We start from the raw sequence: 21,280 nt of genomic DNA, 5'->3' as shown, positions 1-21,280 counted from the left end.
AACAAAAAACTGTTGAAAATCAGAAGATCCCTGTAGGAGACATTCCAAAATAAAGGATAATTCTGGTTCCAATAATATACTGTGCCATGCATATCTATGAGAGCTAAATATTTACTGCAAAAAGATCATTACCTTGTACCTCTCTCTTTTACCTCCCTGAATAGTCTAACCTGTGTGGTCAGAGCCAGTGAAGTTGGAGGGGAAAAGCTTCAAAGTTCTGTTTGCGGCCAATAGTTCCTAAAGAGCAAACATGTAACTACCACAGAAAAGCCACTTTCTTTGTGTATTTATTAGGGATGGACTGGAACTCCCGGGAGAGTTTTAGTCCAAGGACAACTACCTCTTCTGACTGGAAGATGAATCTGTGTTAAAAGTAAAGACATACCTAGAATATCAAGACTTCCTAGATCTCAAAGCAAGCTGATAAAATCTGTCCAGGAGCTAGCACTGAAGCTCTTCCGTCTTCTTTCAGCAGATCTTAGAACTGAACTTTGCATTTTCCTGCGATATGGTCTTCCTTGGAATGAAAAGAGGCATCTTATCCTCTCAGACAAAGGAAGGGACAACAACTGAAAATTCATGCTTCAGGGAAGCCATAACACAGTTTTGTGGTTTTTTTTAGGTTTTGAACACAAACCGTTGCTGACTCTATTACATGAATGCACATACAGAAAAATAATAGGAACATAGCAATAAATCAAATAAAAAAAAATGCTTAATCACGGTAATTTCACAGAGTACCTTAAAAATTCATTTAAGGAAAAAAAAACTTCCACAAGAAAGTGCCATTTTTTCCACCTCTTTCCAAATTCTTATAATCTATTCCGAGAAATTCTTGTTCTTCTAAATATGCTGAAACCTAATACCAAAGTCGTGCCCTGATCTAGAAGCCATCAATATTTATAGAAATGTTCCCATCCATTTCACTGCAAACACCCTATTTTGACAATGTGTCTGACAAAGTCAGACTTGGGAAAGACACTGCAAAAGTAAAAGGCCTAGTAACCTATTTCTGTGTTGACCACAACCTTTTGCCATGCCGCTTCAAGATCACCAACTGATGCTGTTGAAGTGGTTAACTAGAAAGAATGGAATCCCTCCACCTAGATAATAAAAAAGGATTGAAACTTGGTTTACAGGCCAGGCTTAGCAATATATGGATATCCTTAAAATTAAATTTCAGGTAGATGCTATCTGTATTTCCCAGTGCTGAAATCCTTTATACTATTAATGCAGGAAACCACCAATCAATTTAGAATGGGAACCATAATACCAAAGTAACAAGGTAATCTAGACTGTAGCTTACTAAGAGCTACTCAAGTTAGAACAACCTTACACTGCTCTTAATGAACTTCTTTCTGGTCAAACTGATCTAATGCCTGTGCTGTCCAGATTAACATTCTGTGGTCCTCTGGATGAAAATCAAACTCTTCCTTTGGAATGTTCAAGGCATTTCAAGTGAGTGCACAATGTGAAATATTGCCAGGATTGTAAGAGGCCCTACAATCAGTACCTGTGACTCTTCACAATTTCTGTCATCTAGCCAATTAGCCTATAAGCAGTATGGAGCCTGAAATGATACTCTGCTGTTTTGGAGCCATTAGTTTAAGCTCTGTCACAAAAAACGTGCTGTGTAGTTGAGTTCTACATGCCACTTCCAAAAGAAGTAAAAGGGAAAAAAAAGAAACAGCTGAATTAGTGGCCAATTTCCTTCCTGTAGGCAGGCCTGTGACTCTTTTCAGATAGGACTTGAATCTGGCTCTTTGTAGCACTATAATGTTCAATTCATCTCAGTTTAGCTCTGGCTCCAAGTTGAATGATTGCTACCGAGCAAGCATTTACACCTTTCTTGTTTGACTCTGCTGGGGTCAGATAAGAGCACAGGTGGAAAGCAAGTAGTCTGGCCTACCCCCTCCACCCTTCCTGGCTTGTTCTAATTAGCAGTCTTCACTAGCAAGAAGCTTTCACTTTCAAGTGAATGGTTGATTTAACATTGGAGTTAAAAAGGGAGGGACAGCAAGAACAGAAGACAAAACAAAGGTGCACAATATTAGAATCCCTCTCTACTAAAAAGAGATTTTTAATCTCTACAAAAATGTATATATTTATGTGACACAAGGCAGAAAAAACTGCGCAGCTACCACCTTCTCTGTGCAAGCACCGATATTTCAAGCTGAAGAAGAGACTGAAAACCATACTAGCTATTTCACAACTTGACAGAAACTCTTCTGCTTATTGCCCCTGACAAAATGAACAGCCTGTCAGAATGTCAGCTGTTCAGAGTCCCCAGCCTTCAGGACAGGCAGAGGACAAGTTGCACTCAGATTTCATTTGGTATCTAGTAATAGAAAGTCATAGCTAACAATACGACTACAGAACAGGAGTTCAATGCCAAAGATTTTTGATTTTGCAATGTGGTTCCAGTTTCAGATAGTACTGACCTCAGCAGGCACAGAATACAAGACATAAACAAATACTTCCTCATCCAACTCAAGGAAAATCAGCCAGATTTGTGCAGCCCATCAACAAAGGTGAATACCACTTAAACCAAGAGACTTTGTCACCACTAAGATCACAAACAGGTCAATCAGCAGGAAGGACTATTTGAACACAGCGGACCCATCTACAACCAAAGTAAGCTAGATCTGAGAGAATGTTTGTGTACAACCAAAAGCATGTGAAGCAGGCCAAGGCATGCAGGATCTTTGGGAAACCGATCTTTGAAGGCTCACAGAAACCACAGAACAGCTGAGCTTGGAAGGGACCTCTGGAGACTGTTTAATCCAACACCTCTGCTCAAAGCAAGGTCAACTAGGGCAGGTTGCTCAGGGCCACATCCAGTTGGGTTTTGACTATCTCCAAGGATGGAGACTCCACAACCTCTCTGGGCAACCTGCTCCAGCATTCAATCACCCGTACAGTAAAAATATTTTTTCTTATGTTTTAATGGAACTTCCTGTGTTTCAATTTATGTCCATTTCCTCTTGGCCTTTCACTGGGCACCACTGAAGGGTCAGAAAGTCCATCTTCTTTATTCCCCCATTAGGTACTTAGATACATTGATAATATCAATGAACTGTACCCAGCACTCCAGATGTGTCTCATCAGTGCCAAGCAGAGGGAAAGGATCACGTCCCTTGACCTGCTGACAATGCTCTTCCTAACACAGCCCAAGTGTGTTGAATTTCTTCGCCGCAAGGATGCATTGCTGTCTCACATTTGGCTTGGTGTCAACCAGGACTGTCAAGTCCTTTTCCGCAAAGCTGCTTTCCAGCTGGTTGGCCCCCAGAGTGTACCGGTGCATGGGGTTATTCCTCCCGAGGTACAGGACTTGACATTTCCCTTTATTGAACTAAATAAGATTCCTGTTTGACTATTTCTCCAAAAGTGACAAAGTACCTCTGAATGGTGGCACAGCCATCTGGTCATCAGCCACTCCTCCTACTTTTGCAACATCTGCAAACTTGCCGAGGGTACACTCTGTCCCATCATCCAGATCATTAATGAAGATGTTAAACAGTGTTGGTTCCAGTATCAATCCCTGGAGTACAGCACTAATGACTAGCCTTCAACTGGACTTCATGCTGCTGATCGCAATCCTTTGAGCCCAACAGTTCACCTAATTTTCAGTCCATTTCACTGCTCATTTATCTAGTCTGTATTTTATCAGTTTGTCTATGAGAACACTATAGGAGACAATGTCAAAAGCCTTACTAAAGTCAAGATAAACCACATCCATTGCTCTTTCCTCATCCACTGAGCCAGAACTACTACATTCCAACTATTAGATTTCAGATGTGCTTCTGAAAAGAAACTGGGATTAGAGAGAGAAAGAAAAACAGTATATTTGTGTTGAATTCAGAGTTGCAAATGAAGAAAATAACCTGAGGCTCAGCAAGTCAGTGGATCTGCTTCATGCAGAACAGAACTCTCATTTTTGAGTCAAGTACTGGAGGCAAGTATATTCAAAAAAGTCTTTGAAGAAAGAGGCATGGAAAATTTTATTGGTGTCTTCAAATTCACAGCTGATGTGCAAGCAGCACTCCAGAGGTGTCACTGATAGCAGTAATAAAACCCCAAACGTATTACAGAGTGAAAGAGATAAAGAAAGAAGCAATGCCAAAATTATAAGCATTCCTGGTAGTTAACTTTCTATGTACCTGGTCAAACCACAAGATCCTGAAACAGGTATGTTATTTGGGGAATTCTGTGTGCAATTCATTCTTTAACAACCAAAGGTCCCACAATATTTTGTACATGTGCAAATTAGCATCCTTGATGAACTGCAGTTTTTAGCCTGGATTTAGTCTTCCTCAGAAACTAATGGCTCTTCCAAGTATTTATCTCCTTCTCCCTCAATAATGCACTTTTTTCTCCCCAAAAATTTGCCCGAGTGCTTTCCTGTTCAAGAAAGATCTAAAATGATGGTATCAGTAGCCCTCAATCTCCAAGAATTTCTGCACCCCAATGGAACAACCATACTCTTCACAGACAGATCACCTCATTATAACCATTCTGAAGTACTTCTTTCTGCTTACCAATGTAAGACAATCATTATATTGTGCTACAAGTATTTCATAAATGTAATATTACACCACTCACATTTCAAATAAAAGAAAAATTGAAAAAGCAAAGCACCTCACACCACTGCTGCTCACACTAGGGCAGTAACTAAAGAAGAGAATTACCGTTTATTTCCCCCTGCCTTTATTTTTCTTCTTTCATATTCTATTTTTAATTGCTACAGTGGCAACAGTCATTCTGCTACAGGGTTTATTCATGGAACTGTTTTAGTAGGTATGTCAATGCTTCTTTCTACTTAGAAAACTAAGTCACTGTCTGTATCAATAAATATTTCTCAGGTGAGCTGCATCAAAATTTGCCCACAAAGATCTAACGATTCAGATGTTAAATTGAGATTTTGGGGGTTCGATTCTGTTCTAGTTGTAACTTTGGTCAAAGTGGCCAATGCCTGTTCTTCAGTTCTTCATTTATAAACTGAGAATCTTTACACTAATACTGAGAGTATCATTATGTATCATATTATGCGTCCTCCTTTGGCTGCTTTCCCATCATTCTGAAGGACACTGTGTTAGGAGATGACCCAAAACAAAAACCTTATTTGAGCCTCAAAAAGTTTCCAAACTGAAAATAAAAGCTTTTCTATAACAAATAGCTCCACAGCCAAAGCTGTTAGAGAACTTTTTGAAAGCACTCTTGCACGTGGATTAGTACAAAGTGAATTGGATTAGTACAAAGTGAATTGTGTTAACTTGATCCATATTTGAAGAAGCTTTAATCTAAGGTGACTTTATATTCCCATAGACTAAGATCATTGGCACAATGCATTAAGATATTTCAATCCTGGGCACCTACAGTTAAAAGGATATAACAAGTAGATGAGATGGTAATTTTTTATGCCTCTTCAGCTACAGCTGTAAAAGCTTGCCTCCTCTAGAACATACTGTCTTCTGCCTTCTTTATTCTCACGCTGGTCTAATTATATATAGACACTCTCGTAGCTTCATTTTCCATGACACTATTTAAATACTATCTTCCCAGAACTTAAGTACACTAACGATTGGTCATAAAGTGCTTGGAAAGAGATCAAGTTATGCAAAATTACTATTTAGGCTGCTTGCAAAAGCAGCCAAAATTGACCCCTTTTTTGCGACAATATGTGCCCCTCCTAACATGCTGTTCACTGCAATACTCCTGCCAATTCTAAACAGAATCTCAGATTTATTTCTTGTTTAAGTCTTGGTTTTGTTTAAGAGTTTTCTCCAAGTACATTACCTTAGCCTCCCACACAGGACATTATTTGCCCACATAAATCTTTCTAGGTATCAGCTTTAAAACATTACCATTTCTGTTGTTTACAACCTCCCATCAATTTAGTTTTGTTTGTGAGCTTCAATATTTTAAGTAGCCTTTCCTCCTATGAGATAGGCTCAAGGATGAAGACTTATTTTATTACACAGTCCCCTTAAAGGAACAGTTTTTCAAAAAATGAAACAAAACACTTGACCACTATAACTCTAACACTCTTGAATATGATAAAATCTAGTTGTAACATGACTCTAAAGAGATGAAGGCAGGTAGACAGTTTAGAAACTAGCATGCCAAGAGAGGTGTTCTCTAGAGATGTGATTCAAGAGGGAGACTAACGGATTGGGGAAATCAAAGCTTCATCACACGCAGGACTTTCAGAAAGCCTAAAGGAGACAATGACACATAAGAAAAAATTTGTATATGTTAAAGAGTTTCTAAGCCCATGTTATAACAGCTCTTCTCCCACATTAACTAGATGAACCCTGATTAAAAAAAACACAGTTGGAAAAAACTTACATCGATTACATGTTTTTGATAAACATATGTTATACACTTGACACTCTAAAATTGATTTGCAGAGTCAGTCTGGCTATGGCAAGCATATGTTTCTGTTCATCTGTAATACACTGATTTCAGCCAGTTTAGAATGGGAAACAACTGTGATGGGCCCAATGTAAGTTTACAGATAAGAGGGAAAAAAGGAGTCAGAAGAAATTTTAAAAAAATGCTTCTCAGCACTAACATAAAGAAGAATCTCTTTCGTAGGACGAAAAATGTGAGGAGAAACTATAAGCACCAGTTGAGATCAGAAATTAGGAAGAGGCAAATATGATGATTGTTTCAGAAATACAAGAAACAGCTTATACTTACCAAATTATCAGTTTCTGGATCTTCACAGAAAAAGGGTTTTCCTTCTTTCTCCTGCTTCCTTACAAAGTTTTCAATATCTACATCAAAACTAGCAGAAGTTGTGCCTTCTGAGCCTTGTGTAGATTGTTCACATTTTTCAAATAATAGTGCTAACAAGGGAAATAGTGGGTGCCTAGAATAAAAGTTAAAGTACATGAACAAGTATTTTCACTTAGATGTACACCACTGAAAAGTAAGACATCTAGAGGCAAGTAAAGCAGTAAAATATGTATATTTAAATAAAGAGAACAATCACAAGCTAAAAAGCTATGACATACTATTTAATTCACTGTAATTGAGTGACAATTACATTAATACAGTGCATTAGAAATGAGGATTAGGATTTACAAATAAGATGAATGCAGATTTAAATTATGAAATAGTCTGATAAAATTCATTTATTCTTCAGTGTGGGCCTTATTTATACATCACAAATAACTTCACAGAACTGAGAATAGTACGCAGGCTGTACTCTGAGGCCTCCTATGAAATCATGCTCAGAGCAGAAGATGATTTTGTTAGCACAAGTCTGTAAATGAGTCAATACGTCCTTCTGCTTCAGGTTTTTGGTTTGTTTGTTTTTTTTTTTTTTTTTTTGACCTGCAAACTGGTAATAATTATGACTTTATAAAGCACTTAAAGTGAAAGAACACTTAACCTCATCAAAACTGAGCATACTGCTTACCACAGCACTTAACACTGGAAAATCTCAAATTAGTATGTTTATACATCAACATTTAATCCAGTTTGAGCTAATTACAGGGCAATAGATTGTTATCCCTAAAGAAAAGGGAGTAAAGATTGACCTAATTACAATAAAAATAAAATCTCACATTAAAGATAAAAACTACAGTATAACAAATAGTGACCATAGTTCAACAGTCTGGGTAGCTTGCTAAATTTCACTTGTGCTTTAAAGGCAGCCACCTTGAGAATACCCTTTAAAACTATGCTGAAACTGAAGAATCCCACAAAAAAGGGAAGATTTTTTTCTTGGCTGAAGACTGACAGTGAAGCTAATTTGATCTCATCCTTTCCCTGCAAACTACTGAGACAGTTAGCCAAGAGATCATCTGATTTTAAGCTGCTTATTATTAATTTAAAAAAAAAATTCCTCTATTCTTTACCCTTCAAAAGATAGAATACAAGTCCATTACTACCTGTAAATGGCCTGCTTGTCTGCATCCATTGGAGTTTGAGATTCTACAGGGGCAGGACTCACCCCTTCTGCATCAGTTTCAGAGCAGTTGGGATCTTGTTCAGTTTTTAACTCTGTTACTACTTGCATCTGTAGAAAAAGAGTAAGTTATAAGTAAATCTCTCTGCTTGACGTAAAATAAGTGTACTGTTTTCTAAGGAAATAGCAATGCAAAGGGCTACTGAATTGCCAGAAGGTTGGTATGACTTGGCAGTTACACAAAAAGCCATAGCAGTAACAAAACCCCTCTTTTAATCCTTGACACTTTTTGATGGGTAGTTTAAAGGTCACTACAAGTTTCAGCACTCGGCTCCAAAATGGGAATGACAGATATTAGTAAATTGTTAAAGCATTTTGTCTCTGAAGTGGCTATTTTTGGAATAGGCTGGAGTACATTGCTCAAAAAAATTTATGGGGATGTCTGCATAAAAAGCCTTTAGGATGAAAACAACAGAAAGGAAAGTTTCTACTCTTAAGTTTTTTTTCTTATTTCTTGCTGTACATTATGTCAGGATACAGAAGGAAAGAGATCCTGAAGTTTTTCTTGTCCATTAAAATGCACATTTTCTTACAAAGAACTGAAATATTGTGCGTCACTCCAATCTTTCAATTATCAGGAGCATAACCTCCCCTGACCTTTACCACTCAAATTTACATATTGTAATAATAAATTATTTTAGGAATATCAAGCTACTGGAGAAAACAACAGTAACTGGTTCTACAAATCCACTGAACACAGTTACACAATCTGCCACCACTGGAAAAAGAACACAGAGCCACAGCTTCTACTGAGCACCTCCTAAAGTGTACTAGGTGGCTGGTAATGCTTTCAGGTGTTTTGAAGGTGTTGAAAGTAGTTTTCCCATCACCTCCAGCTAAATATCTTTCAGACTAAAAGGTCTTAAAGGAACCTGACCTCTGAAAGTCATAGTTTCTACCCCTCAACAAAAACACCTTGGTTTTCTCGCCTTTGAGCACTGGGAACATCTGCACAAAGACAAGAAATCACTGCAATCTTTTTTTTCTACTTTAACCTTAACAAGTTTTATCTCGAGTAGAGGACAGACACTGTTCTAGATATCACCAGGCAGCCAGAATTCACACCTGCAGAAAGGAAGTGTACAGAATGCAATCCTCTGCCCTCTTTTCCCACGAGATGTACGTATCACATCACTCACAGGAACCCTCCGTGAGGAGAGCTGGCCTCCAGAAACTATTAGAGAACCTGACTCTGACAGAATTTAATCTATTTCCACACAACATAAGCAAAAGGAATTTATAGTATTCCCAACAAGAAGTCTGGGAGAACCAAAAGGTTTGTGCTTTATTACCTGTCGGGGCCAAACCATCTCCTAGCAAAATCAGAAACTGAGAAAATGCCAGCATATCCTACCCTATCCTATCCTACCAACAGAGCAGCCTGCCTTGCAAAAAAGATGCGACTAATGGACTCATTTCTTGGCTAATGACAAGAAGGAGGAGAAAAATAAAAGGGGATGACTCATACAAGTGATTATAAATGTTGAGCCATACGTCTGCAGAGTTTGAAGGGAGAGGGCATGTTCAGTTAGGCCTCTATCTCAGTAAAAGGAGGAAATAGCTCACTTAAAACTGCAAGCTATTTTCTGTGGGCCATTTCCAAACTACAAAAGCAGCAGGCACCCAAATTACTTGTCTATCTTGGTCACCAAGAGCTTAAAATACAAAACAAATAGAAAGAAAATGCTCTCTCCCAATCCGTTCTTTACAAAAACAGGTATTACTTTCACTGACGTGTCACAGGATGGCATGTATTTGCTGGGGGAGTAAAGTAAAAGATGTAAGGTACATGAGAGGAGAGAGAAAGAAGTTAGAACTGCAATAAAAGAAGCAAACAACAACAAAAAAAATCAACAATCCCCGATTGCGTTCAGATAAACGTCTTTTTATAAGAGATGGGAAAAGTTGCTGATTTGCTTCTGACTGTTCGCCACTGTTGCCATCTGCTGACAGAAGCACTTGTATTTACTGCTTAGGGCTGACACATAGTAACGTAAAAATGGGTCTTCAGAGTACAGGCCACAGCATGACTTGTCTCCAGTTAACAGTATTTTAATTTAGTAATTCAAATTGTTGCAATATACAGCCTGTTGTACAAAAAAGAAACATCATGACCAGACATATCTGAGTATGTTTCATTACTGTAGCTGTTTGTTAACAGAAATAAGAAACTGGAAGCCCAATGACCAGCTTTCTAATTAACAATTCTAATCAATAACCTAATTAAAATGAATTCAGGTATTTTATCAGTTTTCAGCCTGTAGCATAATTGCATCAATTTAAATGCAGTCAAAGTAGCATATAATTCTAGATAAGTAAATTTATCCTTCACTTGCTGAAGACCAGCAAGTCTATGACTGCGTAAACTTCCATCTGTCTACTCTAACTGCAGACACATAAGAACACTGAAGTATCACATACACAAAATATTACGGATGCCCATTTGACTTTCCTAAAAATAGGAATATTACAGCACACAAATTGTCTAGAGCAGATTCAGAAGAAAACCCCTTATCTAACCATTCTTCCAGAAGTTAAGCAAAATCATGCAAAGATTAGCTAAGCCTTTAATAAGTATCCAAGTAATAAAGAATAGCAGCTTATCACTTTAAAGATCTTGTTTTACAAACAGGAACAGATAGTTAAACAATGCCAAAGCAGGCATTAAGGAAAAAGTCACTACCTTTTTTCTCGTACTAACTGTATTTAGTTCATAGACAAAGAAAAACACACCTACCTGTTGTCCATCTTGATAGTTGTCTATACTTAATGTCTGTGTTGCCATCATGGTTAATAAAACGTTAATTACGTCAAATCATCATAAGCACGAACAAATATTCTTTAAAAAAAAAAAAGTCAGTTACAAAAGCGACCACTTAGAATCCAGTTCTAAAAGATAAAAAAAGATACAGATTTATGCACACGTCTGACCAAAAAAATCAGCTAGTTTATTGACAATGATAGTTATGTGCATTTTCTCAAACAAACAAAAAAATCAAGTTGGAAAGTGCAACAGGTTTCATCAGCAAAAAGTTCATTGTATCATTTTATATTTTAATGTAAGGTTTTTAATAAGAGGCTGAGGTTCTTTTACATTCAAACTTCAAGTAAACTTTTTATTTTTACACTACTTAACTAACTTATTCTGAGGTAATACATAAAATCTAGAAATGAGCAAAGATCTATGTTTCTGTGTTCTGAAAAGGCTAAAAACACATTGAGCATTACTGTAACTGAAATAATAATAGTCTCCAACCAAATGTAAAAAGTGCTAAGGAATACCCTATTTACTTCTGAGTATGAGTCCCATATTCTGAAGTTAGGGCCTGAAATTACTTTTAGAAACTGAAGTCTTAAATCACTTCTGACATCAGGAATCTACCATCCAAGTCTTTTAAGGCTCAACAAAGAATTGAACAATATCTAACAACTTTTAAACAATTGAGCCTCTCTGATTACATAGTTTCAAAAGTGACCTAGGAATTCAGATGTCTCATTTTCATAGACATTTGATACTTTGGGAAATATTAATTTTAATAGAATTTATAACACAAGTAAATTTATGCATGTTATTCCCTCTAAGCATTAGCTGGAGTTTGGTGCCCAGATGAGTTAAACATTTTTTTAGAGTTAGATGTTCAGTAATTTAAAAAAAAAAAAAAATTTAGGATAGCACCACCACCAGATAGTTTATCCATCAAATTACTATTTTACATTTCATTTTCTTGTCAGATTAGCAGCCATTATAACTGAAATCACATAATTCACTAAGCTATTACCATTAAATATTACCATAGAACTCAATTTTCCTTGACACATAGGAGTCCTAACGTTTAGCTACTATAAAAAATATTCATATTAAGAAAGAAGACAGAGGTCATGTCTTGGAAAAGATTACATCCAAGTATTAATTCCATGTTTTCTGCTCTCTTCCACTTACGTCAGTATCAAAGAACTAAGTATCAGAATTTTCACCAGTTTAAGATCTGAAATAAAAACTTTTTTCTTTGTAATGTGTTCAATCACTACAGATTTTTCAACTATTTAAAAATCTTTCCTTCACCATTGCATGCTACTACAGTATATAACCATTTTGAAAGCAATTTTTACATTTCTGGATATTTTCTCCTATAGATTATAATAGTTTCAAGTAAATGTTTAATCTAGGAAACACAGGATAAATGTCAAGATTTTGTTTACTTAACAGTTTCAGGCACAGAGACATACCTAACTCCTCAAGACAAACCTCAAGCCTTAATTTGCATCAAGTTCTATTCAAAGTGCGATTCCTAAGCATTACTGCAATTTCTTTTTTTTTTTAAAAACAGCTTTAAAGACCAGAGAAATTCACCAGGATGACATAAGCATGACTTTCTTTACAAACAATGTTATTGACCTTCACTCACTAATGCTTAAATGGAGCTGTTACTCTTTGGGAATATATGCCATTTTAGTCACACAAAAGCATCTTGGGAACCACAAATATGAGCAGACAGAGCAGATCTTGGTTCTGGCATTGGGTCATGAGCTTGCAGAGCTGAACAAGTTTCTATTTGTAGCCAACATGCACATATCATCTTAAATCGCTTGTGGAATACTAGCTAAAAGATATGCTACAGCTTGGGAACTCCTATGCTAAAGTATGTTTTTCTTAAGAATACAATTTACAGAGGAAAAGAGTAAAGAATGCATTTAGAGTTTTTCTAATAGCTTTAATGAAAGTATTTTCTGGTTCTAGTTTGTCTATCTGTCTTTATAGAACATCAGTATCTCTTTCTTTGAAACTCCAAAAATATTACTGATTTCTCCACCAAAATTAAAAAAAAAAAAAAAAAAGGGAACAGCATAAATGCACTCACTGATAGAGGTACTTCAGATTTTTGATTTTTTTTTCATGGTTATGAGTCATTTAATGTTAAAGTTAAATCAGCACTTGCCACAACAGCAAAGTGAGAGATATCTTTCAAAATACTTCAGGGGGACATATTCTAAAACATCAGTCCTGTAAGCATTTGCCTTATGTTTAAACATTTATTTTCTTTCAAAAATGGTAGCTTACAACAGGGGCATTAGTGTCTTTAGTTATAGAGTGAAAGGGCACATACAAAATGCTGCTTTTCTTCCTTCTCAAAAGGCACACATTTAATTTCTGACGGTGATATCCAAAGCTCAGACCGAACTACCCTCGAAATAAAAGCAGAACAGTTGAAGAGATCAACAAAGAAAGAGTAAACACTATTCAGTGATTGTCTTAGAAAGTGAAGAAGTTCCTCAAAATGCTGATAAAGAAATTGTCTGGCTGTGGGAGAAGAAGTTCTTAGTCAGAAAGGAGGAAATAAGAACAGGTAAAACAGTCATAGAAGAGGAAGTGAGATCGTATTAGTGACACAAAGAACAACATGGAGAAGGAAGCAAAAAGATAACACGTGTAAACTGGTGAAGAGAATAGGACATAGCAAGAATTTCTGGAGAATCAGACAAGCTGATTTCCAGATTTCCATAAGGAAGACACATTCCACATCTGGAAATCCCTCAGGCCACACGAAGGAAGAAAGAGGTGCACAGCTTTGAGCTAGATCCATAGATTATTTCATCAAGAAGGACTTCTGCCCCCCTCTCTCCCAGGGGAACGCCTGGAACCAATTCTACGTGGGTATATCCTTTATTTCCCGTAAGAGCTTCCCCTCTGACTTATAATTACAGTAGAAGAAGATTAAGCTATTAGGCAAGATAGCAACTGATGAGATTTAGTGAAGACAACTACTGCAAATCAAGAAGAACAAATTGAGCTAATCACACACTTAAATTGAGGCAATTAACTGAGGAATTACTTTGGTTCACTAAAGAGAAACATCTTCTCATTAGCCAGTAGTGGTAAGAGACAAACTATGTTAAACTTTAAGAAAAATAACTGAAAAGGTATTTACACATTTGCCTTTTATAACCTAATTTAGGATACAGCATCCAGTTCTAGTTAGCAGATACACAGCCTAAGCAGATGTTCGTTCTGCAAACAACGATGCTAGATGAAGCTGGTATCGCTCCCAGATGTTTATCACTGCCACCCTGCCAGAGCTAATTACTTCCACAGCTCTACCACTGAGCCCACAGAACACGTGAACGATTTCTGATCGTTTTTACATAAAGTCAGCTAGGCCAGTTCAACCCGCTGTTAAAGGTGGCTATGATGTAAACCAGCTGACTTTGTCTGAAGCACATTGCTGTGCACTCATACAACCCCTGCTCTTAGCTGACCTATTAGTGTGGTAATTTCTGGCTCATGTGTGGCGATTATCAACTCACAGCAGGACCATCTTTAACCAGCACAGCTATACCCAATACTATATGGCCTAAGGTATCTGAAGTGGGCCTAAGAACACATGACTTCTGGACAACTTAGCTTTAAAAATGCCAATTATTTGTTAAAGAAATTGGGAGTAGAAGGAAAACTGCATTTGTGTTATATTCAAAGAGTTACAAAGAAAAAAAAAATAACCCGAGGCTGAGAGAGTCAGCCAGTATGCTTCACGCAGAACAGAATTAAGTCTCATTCTATTTATTTTGAAAACAAAGTGTGAGGAAAACCCAAGGAAATGTTTAAGGTCATGTAAACTGGAAGCTGATGCATGAACTGCAATCAGAAACTCCATTTATATCTGTTGCGAAAGGGAATTCATAAAAGCATTGTGTTCTGCAAAACAAAACGAAAGGAAAAAAAATTCAAGCCTTTAATAAAAATAAGTATGAAGGTAAAAGGTAGAGTAGAAAGGAATCTAAATTAAGAGGGGTAATCATAATTAGAAATGTGGAGACTTTGTGCAAGTTAAGAAGTATCTAAGAGAAGAGATTAAAGGTAAGCTGAAACATGTACACAAAGTGATCACTTAACATACATCACTCCTCACTTGCTCTACTTACTCCTTCATAATTAAAGAGCAAAGGGACCACCCAGTAACATTAACATACGGTGCAAGTGAGCTGTTGGAGTTCAGTAATATCATTTTTAACATATACAAGCTACAACAGATGTTTGTAAGAGATATAAATAGTTATGCTTCAGGGTATAAACCAACCACTAACCGTCTTAGGGTTGTGAAGAAACTACCCAACAGACTTGTTAACAAGTAATCGTTCCTTCTAATTTTCCCCTATACACATTCCTTTGAAGTCCTTCAGAGAGAAATGGACCATTGGCAGATTCAGCATGGCTATTTGTTCATTCTTACTTAACTTTAGTCCTGGCACTTGCTCTATAACATAGATCCTTATATTCACACACAAAGTTAAAAAGAAACAAAAATCAAAACAGCAAGCCTGTTTGACACGTGAAAAGCAACTAGAACTGGCTTCACTTTTCATCAAAATACGTAATGACATTTGGTTCCAGAGCACACTGCTTTCTAAAGGAGATAAAATACTGGCCGTGAGAAACCTGCTCACCCCTTTCATTCAGTGGGTTGAAGACGACATTATTTTTTCCAGCAGAGTGAATCCCACTGATGTACAACGTAGAGGACAGAAACCTAAAAACCAACAGAGAAATATTCAGAAGGAGACAACAACATAGAACATATTTTCCAAGGCAATATGATTAAAGAAAATATTTTGGTTTATTACGTGGTTCCCTTCCCAAGTTTAAATAAACTGACAGGATTTTTTTTGCATGTTTTGCAAAATTTTTTTTGCATTTTTAATAATCTCTAATCACACCTACTACCCCATGCTATTATTTGAACTTTCCCTCATGTTATTCCATTAATTCTCCATATTTACCTTTGTCTTTGCTGACACCTGTAACAGAAGGCTACATTTGGACTGCTAACTCACTTGCTGTTCAACCTTTGTATTTTACTCTCTGGCTCAGTGTCTGACTAGACAAGACACATCCCAAAAATAAAACTACGAAATGCAAATAGGAATAACTCATCAGTGTTGTAAAAATCAAGCATGAAACCAAGAAAGGTGAAAGACTTTTTTTAGATTTAAATCTCCTTCATAATCATGCTTTGATTGTACCATGGAACGTATTCTAATGATGGCTATGATCAAGTAATCTACTACATGATAAAAACTAATAGACTATAGGGAGGGGCACGAGCCATTTTTAGGATCACATGTTCTGTGAAGACAAGTTCTGCTACGGGATTATTCAGCAATTTTAAAAAGCTTTCAAAACATTACCACTTGAAATTACTTGAATTATATTTATTTTAATAGCACCTGTTTGATATATTAAAGCTATTTATAAAAAGTAGTAATGATTGTGAAAGCAAAGTAGCAAAGATTGTGAAAATGTATTTAGAAAACACAACTGCTGAAAAGCATTAAAAAAAGCCTGCAAAAAGTTCCAGACACTAATGTTGCACAAAGGCCATCTGAAATGGTATGATGGCTAAAACACACACCTGAGATCTTGAATCAGATTACCTCCATCTCTCACACAAAGTTTCTGTGTTCCCAGTTTTGCCAACTGCGTAAGAACTGGAATGAAAGTAACTCAAACATTTCTGATAGTGAAATGAAGTTGGTATTTGGATTTGAGAACAGAATTTTATCTATGCATAGTGTAGAAGTAATGTTTTTCAGACAAGTTCACAGAAAAACAAAATGCTAAGGTCCACTCAATATAGATGCCATCTCTGGTTCATGAAACCTAGCTCTAAAAGAGCAGGGAAGATATTCTGAAGAGTTACAAGGTGGTATAAGCTTCAGTCATTGGTTAGAGATGAAATACTGAGCTAGAAGGAGTTTCGGTCCAAACTGATACAACTGGTCTTGAAGCCTCAAGGGGCAGATGACACATTAAAAGTTCTTACCACTTTCTCTTAAACTGTCAAAGACCTATGTCCCCAAACAATGGGCTTCTCTCATTTTTGTAACTTCTTAATGCTGTTCTGAGAAGACAGCGTACTCTCTTACTCCCTTCTTCGCATGCTATTTATCTTCTATAATTTTGTTACTCATTTTCACCTACCTCAACTTACTGGGCTATTTTCCAGTAGAGGACATCTCACTATTCATAGCACCTTATATATAGGTCACTGCCAGATAAATTGGGATTATCTATTCCTTGTCTCTGCTCAGACATAGAGAAGGACTACTTCACCATTGCAAATCTGAAAAACCTACTCCCTTCATTCAGAAACAACTGCAGCAAAGAACCGATTGTGCCACTGCTGCCAGATCTGGTCACTCAAAAATATTTCATGTATGAAGAAGAAAGTAGCCCTTGCCTGCAAAGCCTTCCACTGAAACTCTGGGAATAGGCAAGTTTCTAGAGAGTGTATGAGATATCGAGGGCAGAAAGAAAGAGGTACTGAAGAAATGCAGACCCAGGTGAAAGATGCTGCAGAGGAAAAGGTTTGGCTGAGAAGGAGCCAGAGGACATTGCAGTCATATTGCCTTCCTCCAAGAGGCACTTGACAGCAATTGAGACTAGAGTCTACCCTAAAACGTATCAGACAAGAAAACAAGAGAGGTCTGAGCTTGTGTGTTTTGTCCTCTCGCATATTCCAGTCGGGGAAAAACAGGGAGCCCATACACCTGCTAAAGGATGGAGACAATACCAAGGCACTGTGGAGCCTAAACTTGGAATTGCTATTGCCAATTCATTTTTTCCTTTTATTCCTCTTGCAGACAAGCTTTAAAGTCATGTTATCATAATAAAGACGACACTTAACTATGAAACCAAAACGAAGGGCAACTTGCTTTGTCACTTAAAAAGCATATCACAATTGAAGTTTTTACTACAAAGTAAAATATGACCTTGTTCATTCAAGCGTAGAAGAACTCTCTGTTCAGTCATTCTCTCATATTGCATGTCAGCTAGTAAGAAACAAAGACCTGTGCATACATTCACATATAAAAATATCAGCAGACATTAAGATCAAGATACATTTATATTTTTATAGATTCAAATAATAATAGTGAAGCAATATGTAGAGTACATATGACAACATGCCACCAGGGATTCATTCTACCTTTGCTGCAGTGGTTACCTATCCCTAACCTGCCTACAAAGAGACATTCACTAAAATTAAGACAAACAAATCAATATGAAGTTGATGCACAGAACGTCATTAAAACTGTGCTCAATGAGAAAGTACTGCTCATTCAGCAGCAAGGTGGCTTCCATTTCCTCTATCTTACGTACTTACAAAGTATAGTAATTATTTGGAATATTATACTTTTAGAAAGATGATGTTCCTGTTCAGGAATATAATATCAGCCTCAGGAAGTTACACTATGCAGACACAGCTATTACTGACAGCTACGCTGTCAATTTCCCTGGGAGACAAGCCCTAAAAAGCCACAAAACCAATTTTCGGCTGCAGTAAAATGAGATTTACTTCTTGTCACTTTTTTCCCTTTATTGTTTGGTGGTGCAATAACGTTATTTATGTATTAATCTTGATGAGTATGAGATTACATTAAAAAACTGAATGCATATTATACTTTAAGAAACTGAAAATTAAAAATAAATTAAAATCCACCACTAAGGTTAAATTTCTTCAGAAATACAGGCTGCACTACTAGCTATCATCAACCTTTCTTTGCCTGTAGGATTTTGAACATATATACTATGTCACACTGACTTTATTCAGCAAGACCTCTCCCAACTCTATATATACTGCTTTGTTGTCCCATTAATCTTTCATAGCATCCTCTTTTCATATCATCCCATTTCAGAACTTAACAAGCCATACTAAGTATTTATATCACTATCTTCCAAGCATCACCACACAATGTCACACAGCATGGCAAACAACAAACCATCTCATGAAAAGATTTGTGTCCTTTTAGCAATCCACTCTTTGTGTAAACTCTGCTTTTGGTATTTTAAAGGCATTCTGGAAATTCTCCTATTTGCAGGTACCAAATATGAAAAAAAAATTATAAAAAAAAGTGCCACTTTACAAGCTAAAATTGCACATGCAGTAACACTGATAAAATGGATATTAAGGATGCATAAGACAATATAAATTTCTCAAGGCACAACAACAAAAGCAGAATTAAGGGCATCTGGGTCTTTTGAAGACCTTCAGCTCCTTAATTCTGCATCCATCCTTTGTGTTTACACCAGCATATTTCTTGGGAAGCATACATAATCATGGTTCACGTTCATGGTTCATGTAATCACTAATTTACCATAGCGCTTCTTAACAAGAAGGAAGACAAAGATGAGAAATCCTATCCAATCTAGTCATAAAATAATGTCCCCTCAGTATGCTTAGGTATCCTGCCTCCAGGTAGCTCTTGGCATTGCAGAAGGAAATCCTCAGGTTGCTCTCCTACCTTCTGCAAAATGAAAACCTCATTCTTGTAACTATTAAAAGATTCTCAAATTCAAGAAGCTTCCTGCTGCATCTCAGTTTCTCCTACCCATTTCACACTGTAATTTGACCCCACTTATAAAGTAGCTCCATAAAGTAATAGTAAGGAATTAAGGGGACTAAACAGAAATTTTGGTAAAAGGAAAACAAAACTTGGCAGAAAGGAAACCTCCCTTCTTTAATTGCTCCAAGACTCAGGAGGGATTAGGGTATGAGGGAGCAAAAATATTTCCCATCGCTCCCTCATTCATGCCCAATATTCACATAGTAAATGAAGATTCCTTCAGGGGTTTTTTTTTCCTGTATTCTTAACACTGCAAACTGAAGGACTTTTACAGTTCTTGCTTGTGAATCCTAGCATACACATCATGATTCCTCACACATATCTACTTGTCACAGGACAGAGAAGTACTTTCTTCCCCCTCAGTATTTACCCAATGTGCTGTCATCATAACATTTTAGACCCAAAAATCAAGAAGATAGTGTACAATCTGCCTTGCTGCTATTGTGGTAAGAGAGGACTGCATTAGAAAGACTACCAAAAAACCCTTACATACCAGAGGATGTGTATCAGCAACAGCTGCAACTGACTGTAGTACAACTTTCCTACTTAAATGATATTTAATTACTTTTTCAAACACAATTCCATTTAAAAAAACCAACCAAACAAAACAAAAAAAACAAACAAAAAAAACCAAAAAAAAACCCCAAAAAACAGGACTGCACCCTCCACATTTCTCCAGCATTCCCCACATGGATAAACTACAGGTTTGTGTATGTGCTAGACAAAATTCCATCCCTTTGCCATTGAAGCCTTTGGAATACCCACACAAGCGTGTAGTGAATCTCTCACTTCTGGAGACACTCATTTTATCATATCCTTCCAGGTGAATTAAACCAAAGCAAAGGGAAATCCTATTTTAATCATTATTTGTATCAGCACCCAATCAACTATGACTGAAATTAATCTTGTTTGTGTTTATACTTTGTGGTTTCATAAATAACCACCAATCTCACTATGCCTTTATTGCTATTGAATGTTAGCAATGTTAGCAAGCAGTTTATGTAAGTATATGTAAGTTTTCCAACATTTTTATTATAAAACCGTAAAAGTTACTAATGATTTTTTCTATGAAAGACAATTCCTAATGCTACTGAAGTGCACTTAAAGGATGAAGAGGAGTTTTATTTAACTAATAATTACATTTAAAATGGACTTAAGATGTTGAATGCAAAAGAAAATCCCCTCTACACATTTTCGGCATTTAAACATTTCACCAAAATTAAGATGTTCCATTGTCAGTTATTTAATTTCTATGTCCTTTATGATTTCAGAAGTAACAAGCCTGTCAACGAACCAAGTGTTAACTTGAACTCGTTGAATAAACTAAAGTGACACAAAATCCTAGTCCTGCAGCTCTCTGTCAAATCTGGTTGCAATCGTTGGTAACTTTTCCAGAATCTTCCCTCTTTTGACTCTTTAACATTTGGTCGAACATGAACAACTTTGTTTTGCTGCTAAGTGTAGGCCCTAAAATGAACTGTTCTTTTCTTTTCAGAATGGTAATTAAACAAAAATTCTTCCTTTCCTGCTCCACTTTGTCCACAACTCTTTAGCAATGGTGAACCAGAAGCAAGCAGTTCAACTGCAAGGAAGATGTGCTGTGTTCTAGCCTCTTCCTGCTGCCAACGCTCTTCATGCTTCCTTACTTTCCTATCCGAACACCAGTATTCATCCCCCCGTGAGTACGACTGCTGCCTAAGCATTCTGGGGTTGGGGGAGAAGCACAGATAGGGAATGACTATTTAGGATTAAACTTACCCATCACCTACTGCTGTGGGATGCATCATGCTTAACTACTTGGTCCAGATGACGACTGCACAGTCAGGTGACATGCAAGGACCAACAGACAGGAAGATACCCGTGTTACATGGAAAATTCAGAAAGTTTAGTTAATAAATATTTGCC

General features: G+C 36.8%; 1 protein-coding gene across 10 annotated transcripts in view; it reads right to left on the bottom strand.

Annotated features, from left to right (window-relative positions):
- PKNOX1 (PBX/knotted 1 homeobox 1) overlaps positions 1 to 21,280 on the bottom strand; it is a 47,956-nt gene that overhangs the window by 21,129 nt on the left and 5,547 nt on the right. For 4 of the 10 annotated variants that reach the window (XM_075173281.1, XM_075173221.1, XM_075173264.1 and 1 more), the window contains exons 2-5: positions 15,419 to 15,501; positions 10,716 to 10,817; positions 7,902 to 8,029; positions 6,703 to 6,874 (exon numbers count right to left, since the gene is read on the bottom strand). In XM_075173281.1, coding sequence (XP_075029382.1) covers positions 6,703 to 6,874; positions 7,902 to 8,029; positions 10,716 to 10,766 — 351 coding nt within the window. In that variant the 5' untranslated portion in view covers positions 10,767 to 10,817; positions 15,419 to 15,501. Of the gene's footprint in view, positions 1 to 6,702; positions 6,875 to 7,901; positions 8,030 to 10,715; positions 10,868 to 15,418; positions 15,502 to 17,743; positions 17,765 to 21,133; positions 21,189 to 21,280 lie in introns of those variants that run through there. The other 6 variants (XM_075173273.1, XM_075173227.1, XM_075173245.1 and 3 more) reach the window with 4 other exon arrangements.

The sequence above is a fragment of the Calonectris borealis genome, chromosome 1, assembly GCF_964195595.1.
Source record: "Calonectris borealis chromosome 1, bCalBor7.hap1.2, whole genome shotgun sequence".
Lineage (NCBI taxonomy): Eukaryota > Metazoa > Chordata > Aves > Procellariiformes > Procellariidae > Calonectris > Calonectris borealis.
This window is presented reverse-complemented; position numbering and strand designations above follow the sequence as displayed.